This window comes from Nilaparvata lugens, chromosome 8 (genome assembly GCF_014356525.2).
Source record: "Nilaparvata lugens isolate BPH chromosome 8, ASM1435652v1, whole genome shotgun sequence".
NCBI lineage: Eukaryota > Metazoa > Arthropoda > Insecta > Hemiptera > Delphacidae > Nilaparvata > Nilaparvata lugens.
This window is the reverse complement of record NC_052511.1, coordinates 33,899,485-33,908,154: the sequence shown is the minus strand read 5'-3', so window position 1 is coordinate 33,908,154 and position 8,670 is coordinate 33,899,485. Positions and strand designations below refer to the sequence as shown.

At 33.8% G+C, this 8,670-nt stretch overlaps 1 protein-coding gene across 2 annotated transcripts in view; it reads left to right on the top strand.

Moving 5' to 3' along the window:
- The first annotated feature begins 330 nt into the window (after positions 1-330).
- LOC120352707 (signal recognition particle 19 kDa protein-like) overlaps positions 331-8,670 on the top strand; it is a 32,437-nt gene continuing 24,097 nt past the window's right edge. The window contains exons 1-3 of one of the 2 annotated variants that reach the window (XM_039434606.1): positions 335-438; positions 6,545-6,593; positions 7,957-8,163. In XM_039434606.1, the coding sequence (XP_039290540.1) occupies positions 7,957-8,163 (207 nt within the window). In that variant the 5' untranslated portion in view covers positions 335-438; positions 6,545-6,593. Of the gene's footprint in view, positions 439-6,544; positions 6,594-7,956; positions 8,164-8,670 lie in introns of both variants that reach the window. The other variant, XM_039434607.1, reaches the window with a different exon arrangement.

Genomic DNA, 8,670 nt, shown 5'->3' with positions numbered 1-8,670 from the left:
CGTTGTCACGGCAACCAGCGACGCCGAAATGCTATGAACGGGAACAAGAATAAACTACCTGTACTATAATCTCCTGTTGTGGTGTAGGCCTATATCTATAGGTCCTTAGTTGTATGAGGTACTTTATCTAAGCGATAAACCGAGAGATTTCACCAACAATCAAAAGTTCATACAGCTGAGCTGCCAGAGAATCAGTCAACAGCACGGAAACCGATAAGAACAAACCATGCTGCACTCAATTTATATATCTGTTTTCATTCTTTGATGTATACAGCATCAATAAGCGTGATTTGACAAAACAACAGTGTTGCAGTCATTGAGAATAACAGGTCAAAAGTTAGGTTAAACACACAGTGAGAAACAAAATTAGAGTTAGGAGTGCCCACACACTATTTACAAAGAATTCAATTGCCTACAACAATGAACCACCACTACACGGTACGTAATATGACACACAGAACTAATTCACGATTCACCAAAATTGAAAAAAACTTTGAAAATGTAGAGCTGAATTTATACTGACTTACACAATCTTGCGCATCAAATTTTAATGTAATAAATTTTAATATTCAAATTTTATGTAAATTTAGAAATTGGAAATGAAAATTGTAAAAATGAGAAACGAGAACCCCACTCGCCTGCCAACTACCACCATATGAGAGGTCACCAAAAATTATAGAGTGTAATATCTTACTGTACCTTGTAATAATTTGAAGTTAAATTGAATTACTAAATTTCTCATAAGACTTTGTGATGCTCATATAAAGCAAAAGTCATTTTCAAATAGTTTTTAACCCCTTGGAAGAGACGACTCCAGCTACAATAATCCAGGACCACCAGGAGTTGGATCGACATCAGCAGCTCATAAGAAAATTCCGGCACGTGAGTGAAAAATATTGAAATAGTGATAGGGCGCCCTCAGTGCTTCGAAATTAAATAGAATCAAAGCTAGCTAGTCCAAAGGGTTTTTTATAAATTAAGAATTTGGTAAAAATACTTGTGCAAGTAAATATAGTATAAAAGGTATTTTATTAGGTAATAACGAATCAATCCATATATCCAAAAAGATCCATCAATCAAAGAAGTCTAAGATCTAGGCTGTTAATACAATATTCATATGATCATTGATTTCTGCAATATAATTTGCGATAATTTGATGTAGCTCTGATTCACTAGATGAATTGCTCTATTTATTCCTTCAGGTGCCGAATCTCGCACCCTGAGATAAAATATATTTATTACAAAGGAATCTATTAGAAACTATAGAATTTAATATATATATTGGGATTACTAGTTTGTCAATTTGTCATGCTGATATGAGAATTTATTCTAAATAGAATTGTCCAAGTCGACAAGTATTAGCAAGCTGATATCGCAGCTACATGCAAATAACTGCATATGATCATAAAAATGAAAGCACATGGTAGCGTTTCGTGCTATAAAACTTAAAGAATAGTATTAGCCTGTGATATTTTATTGATTTCGATTATTGTTTTGTCTTATATTATATATTTCTGTTGCTCTATATATTTTTGCTCTGATTTATTTTTTGAGATATTTGTTAATATATGTATCAAATTGTTTATGGTGTACGATTTATTTTTATTCCTCACTACTATAGGATAAGTGTTATATATATTTTTTTTAATAAATTATCAGTATTATTGTGGAAGCTCATATCTGGGCCTATAAAGATTTTTATGAGACTGTATCCTATTGAAAACCACAACCTGATTTTTTATAATTATTAAAATATTTTCATGCTCTACCGATTGATGCCAAGCAGGAGGCTAATCGTTATTTAATTATAAAAATAACGTGACAATGTTGACACAATAAATAATATTAATAGCTAGTCTTTGGTAATTTATCAACAAGAAATTCTTATTCATTAAAACACATGAAAGTTTGGCTTAATATACTTTGATTGAACAATGCGGTTTTATCATTTGGCAGATAATTTTCTCTCTTTAGATAACACATTGATAATAATAAGGTACTTTTTATAATATCTTACATATAATTCACATTTTTAAGACACTTGAATATTTTGGGAAAAGATAGTTTTGTAGGTTATGATTCATTTGGCACTGGCTGTTGATGGTTTGGAACAGTGGACAACCGATTCTAATGGAGTCTTGTTAACTCATCTGTCGCCATTTTGGGATCTTTGACTTGCACGGTAAATTGGCTTTTAATTGGAATAATTACTATTTAATTAGTTTGTGAGTGATGAAGAAGGTGTAGATGGCTTCTAAATTTTCCATTTCTTTATTTTAGGTACTGGTTTAGCTGGTCGAAGTGGATAACTCGTCAACTAGACAATTGCATTGTGTGGTGTTCGATGGGATGTGTATCATCCCATAGTTCCATATAATAATTTTGTTCATCATTTTCTAGGCCTGAATCCGTTATTAATTTTCCATTTACTTTGAGCATATTCCTTTTATTTATCCTATAACTGCAATAACTACGGTAAGCTGCTTGCTTGAACCGCGTGTGCTTCGGGTGCATGTTGGTCCCATTACTTACTTCATCCTGGTGTTGTCTGCATGCTGCCTTCCTTCCATGGTTGTCCAGTTTCTGGATGCATTTCTGACGGTGTTTGAACCTTGCATGGGGGCGATATCCTCTTATGTGAGGCTTTCCTCGTCTTTTCCTCTGGTGGGCCTTCTTGTGTTGGATCCAATGCTCCACTCTGACGTCATCCTGTCGGTCACACATCCTGCTTTCCTTGGTGGCGGTTTGCTCTTTGAATTTAGTGTGCCGCGGGTGGATCCAACAATGCTTGGGCGTAGGTGAGGCATGTGGCTGCTCAAACTTGGGTTGCTGTGGGGGGGTTGAATGCTGGGGCACAGGTTCAGTGTATGGAAGCGGTATATCATTTTTTGTTTTTATTATTGGTAACCTTAATTATTTCTGTGTTGATACTGTAGATTGTCTTCGGTAGTGGGTTGGTTGCTGGTGTTAGGTCTTCGGGGGGAAATAGTAGACTTAATATAGGTTGTTGTTTTTTATGGACTGGTTCTGATGCATGTTTGATTTCTTTATTTGGTGGCGGGTTGTTGCGTTGGTGGCTTTGTTCTGGTTGTTGGTTATCTGCAGGTTGGTGTTGGTTTGTTTTTATTGCATGTGCCACTGTGTATAATGTGTTTATTTTATGATGATTTTGATCATTTTCGTCCTGTCTCCTGAAATTTACATCCTGTTTATTATAACTATTCCAATGATCTCTGCTGTCATAATGTGCTCCTTTGTAATACTGTTTACTGTTTCGATACTGAAACCTGTTTCTGCAATTATTACCAAATGATTGACCTCTGTCAGTATTATATATATATATTGTAATAGATTATTTTCTATTAGCAAGCAAAATTGCTAAATGAAAGGATTTTATGGGTCTTGAGCAAACAGCTGCTCTATTGCAATGTAGCTGCTCGCCGGGTGCAATAGCAACAAATGAAAGATTAGATAATAATGGGTATCCTGGCTACAATTAGGACATCCAAATAGGAAAGAATTTTATTTGCTATTCATTATATTATATAAAATAATGGAATTTTGAGGTTAGGCTATAATACTTACTGGTCGGCAGGCAACCTGAATAATCGACCAAGCTGTGTAATTTTAAATCTAGCCAGACACCTTTGGCAAATTTTTGTTGTAAACAAATAGCTTTCAACTAGAGGATTTGGTAACCACATGACATGCTATTGTAAAAGGAAAAACAACTTAGAAAGTTTATAAAAATTTATTGTATAAAATGAGCATGTACAAAATACATAAAATAAATAAAAATATTAAGGAAGTATGTATATTCATTAGGCGCATGGAAACATGTGTAATTTTTAGATAAACCAATCAAATTGCAGTAGTTGATGAGCGGCAATAATGAGCCGAATCAAGAATAACCATCAGAATTTATATAAATGATGAGAATTTATAAGTTATCACTACTCAGTTCATGTATCAGATGTATTCCAAGTAATTATAAAATGTAATACCTAAGATATAGATAATAGCCTAGCAGATTGGCACGGACTTTTTGATTTTTATAACGGTGTAGTAGTTGAATATTTAAATATATGCAAATTTGGAAGAAGGAAGTATGATCCTAGAGAATAGGGGTAGATGAGAGCCCACTTTCTTGCCAGACGCCACCATGGAATGCCACTAAATTTATAGAGCACAAGTCCCTTTTTGTTTAATTGTACGTTTGAAAGATTTAAAGTTAAATTCATCAATTAATTTTCATAAGGCTTAGTGATGTGGTATTAAGGCGTAAGTCCTTTAGATATTTATTTATTCCCTTGGAGACGACGACTTCAGCCACCAGAAAATCCAAGACGACTGGAAGTTCAGATCGCCACCATCATCTTGAGAATTTCAGCATGTGAGTGATACTTATCGAGAAATATATAAATCTAGGGCGCCCTCAGTGCTTCGAGTGAAACAAAGAGTTGAAAGGATAGATCGTTGAAGGGTTATATAAATATTGAAATTAATATAAAACTTGCGCAAGTCTTAAAAAGTTCAAAAAACATATTTTACTAATTAAGAACTATATCAAATTTACATGTTTGAGGATGCATAGATGAAAGAAATATTTTAATTTAATGTTGTAATATATATATGCTCACTCAATCATCAATTTATTAGCAAATTATAAAGATATAAATGAAGCTCATGTTCATGGGATGAATTCCACCAGAATTCCATGTTATCTAATTTCCACCAGAGGCCGAACCTTCAGCCCTGAGATATATACAGAGATATATATATATATTAATATATTTGAGATTTATAATTTATCAATTGATTACTTTTGATTATTTGGAAAGAAGATATATTTGAGATTTTTGTCGACAAGCAGCAGCAAGTTGATAACTCAGCTGCATAATCTAAATGCATATGGTTAATGATTTAAGAAGCACATGGTAACTTTTTGTGCTAAAAAACTAGTGAGCAAATCTGTGATACTTTCTTTTTTGATATATATTTTGTTCTTTTTTTTACTATTTTTGCTTGTTGCTCTATACATATCTATATTTATTTATTTGTTGATTTTTGTGTAATAAACATATATAAATTTTTATGGTGTATCCTATATTTGTTTCCCTACCTCCATGCATGACCAATCTCATTTTAATCTATCTAGTTACCAGTATTGAAGTATTAATAAGATCAACATCTGACTATATTCTTTTGGAAATAATACAATCCTGAGATTTATATAAATTATCCAATATCATCAAAAATGACCAGAAGAGTCTCAAATTTATAGCATTAAGTTGTAGCAGTTCAAATTCTCGCATCTATACTTGCAGATTTTGACAAATCCGTAACAGAAATTGTGAACTGTTGGAGCAGCCAACGTCAGTAACCGGCAAGAGCAGAGAATTGTGGGAGCTTCTGGGCCAGCCAGTAAGAATTTGGTATAATATAATTTATTACTCATGCTCTATCAACTGCAGCCAAGCAGGGCAACCCGTTATTGAAAAAAATAATGTGACAATATATATATATATATATATATATATATATATATATATATATATATAAATTTGAAATTTATGATGGTAAAATTGGCAATGTCGCTGGCTGCCATAAGTCGCCACTGGCTGCCACTTGTAGGGTATCATGGAGAAATATACAAAAATATTCATGGCTGCCATAGTTCGGGAAGTTGATGGCTGCCATTATGATAGGACAACGGTACAATGTTAGCAAACTTTTCGTTATTGATATTATGACAATAAAAAGTAGATTCCAGAGCTAAATATATATATATATATATATATATATATATTATATATATATATATATATATTATATATTTTTTTATTGTCATAATATCAATAAATGAAAAGTTTGCTAACATTGTACCATTGTCCTATCATAATGGCAGCCATCAACTTCCCAAACTTATGGCAGCCATGTATATTTTTGTATATTTCTCCATGATACCCTACAAGTGGCAGCCAGTGGCAACTTATGGCAGCCAGCAACGTTGCCAATTTTACCATTATAAATTTCAAATTCATTCAGCCCGGTTAGGTGGGTAAGCTCCAGGGGGATTTCTTGTGACTTTTGGGAGAATGACCCTCTGGGAGGGTTCTATCGATGGTGAGAGATTCAGCTTTTATTTAATTTTCAGATCTAAAAAACTTTTATTGACTGGGCTACAAGCTGCCTTCGAATGGAGACAGAAGATGATTAATCATTCACCTTGCAAATATACACCTATAACAAACTAGAAATAAATCAATAAAGAAAATGCCCAATTTTGTATACTTCAACAGAAATCATTGTCATAGTAGAGGTAGGCTACTTATCTAATTTCTACAGATTTATCCATGAGTACTATGACTAATATCAATAGTTATCTATATTTATTCTACCTAATAAAAATCGATTTGGAATTCACAGTGAATTTTAACATAGATTGAATGATATGTTATAAACAAGTTTTCCAATTTTTTAAATGATACAAAGAACTGTTCTTCCATAATGCTTACAATAGCCCATTATTCCTTTATTTCAGGAGAGCAGTAGGAGAAAGAAGGCTCTGGCATTATTAAACATTGAAGTAGGTAAGTTATCTCAGAAATGTGTATTCCTCCTAGAGCTTGTTGTTATTGTTCTATTACCACAAGACGGTAGAGACGGTGCGCTACCGTACATAAAGTACAGTAGTATACATAAAGTAGCATAGTAAAATCTTATCTATAAAAACATTCTAGCATTATATTTAATTACTCGGAATTTTTTCTCCCTGAGAATGATCAATCATTAGCTATATCCATCTTGAACAATTTTCGTTCCAACTTTCGTTTTGTCTCAATGTTCATTTTGCTTTTTGTCTAGTGCTTCACACATCCTATTAAAATCAGGCAAAAATTTGAATGATGAAATGCATGTGTAAAGTGCATCGACCAAGTGTGGACATAGGTGTTTATGATTAATGGAGAGAGTTTTGTGGAGAGAAAGATTATCACATTAATAGTAGTTCTGTGAACAGTAGACCTCGCGCAGTGTTAAACCACAGCCTCCTCTGTCCATACTGTCGGTGAGATATCTGTGTGAAAACGACTAATGGCTGTTAGGGTTGGTGTATCTAAAATACTAACATCAGAAGCTAATCTCCTGCAAGACATACTGGCAACAGGTCAGCCCGAGTTGAAAGCAGAGAAAGGTCGAAAGAAAATACTATGTTACTTTCAGTTATTAATTGCATGCGTCATTCATTGCATGTAACTAATAGTCCACACAACAGCTGAATTTTACCAAGTTACATTGAGAAATTAATTGCATGCGTCCAATTAATATTAATTGTAATTAATATTACAATCAATAATCCACTCGACAGCTGATTCATGATTAATGATACTATGGTCAGATTTTTATGGTAATATTGGCGTTCGATGGAGACTCCTTTTCCTTTTGTATTATCCTCAAAAAGCCCTATAATATATACGTCGACGCCTCTTGTTTTGAAGTACTTGTATACCAAATATTTTATTGGACAATAACTAATACTTGCGACTGCAATACTGAGGTACAAACAAACATACAAAATTCGATAAAGTTGAAGCTAAGACCTCAGCTTTGCTTTGGTCAATTATTTTTAATGAATCGGTCAATCCACTCTATTCAGTGGAGGAATTCCCAGTGAAGAGGATGATTGTCAAATGAATTATTTACTGATTGATTTACCACTCATCCCAGTGATGTAAGAAGGTGGTGAATCAAAATTGAAAATTAAAATCATTCTATACATCCCGCTAAACAAGTGGCAGCATTTGGTAAAACATACTTCTTGTAGCCACCCTTCTAATAATTAATAATATAATATATTAAGAAGGGCTATACCCTTCTTATGATTTAGAGTTCATAATTAATAATAAATTTAATCATACAAGTGAAATTTTTTTCAACTTCTGATTGTGCCCCTAGATGGCAATGCGAGCAGCATTGGCCAATGCGTGGCAGCTGACTAATGAAGAAGATGAGGCCTATTTCATCAACAAAACTGCATCACAACCAACATCACCATCTCCACCACCTTTAGCTTCTTCACAGGATTACAGTGAAGATCATTCTGTAATCATTGACGGTGAACAGATTGAGGGGGAAGAGGAAAATGAAAAAACATCAAAGCTGGTAAGAAACAGAGACTACAGTTTTATTGTGAAACAATGATTACCGGTTTTGCCTGACATGTGATAAGGAACCACTCAATAGAGATGGAAGTTCAACAAATTATGAGCTGCAAGAAAAATAGTAGCAGAAGGAAAAGCCTCTTGTCAATCCTAAGGAAAAAAGGTAACTTTCTTGCGACCAAAACTGGGAACATTCGTCGAGTTTGAAAAAGTAGTGATGATAACGAAACAAAAGGTCCTTTGCCTTGCACTTTTTGTTTAGGTTTATATAAGAGATCTGCGCTCTGGAATCATAGAAAACAATGCCCATTGAACCCTGGTTCAAGTTCCAGGGCTGCAGCTCAGGCAGCAGGCCTTGCAATGATTACAAATGAGTTTAAAGCTGATCATCAATTAAGACAGAAAATTTTTCCAATAATAAGGCCTGATGAGGTAACAATCGCAGCCCAAAAAGACACATTGATATGTGAGTATGGCTCTCATTTCATGCAAACTCACTATAAAAGGC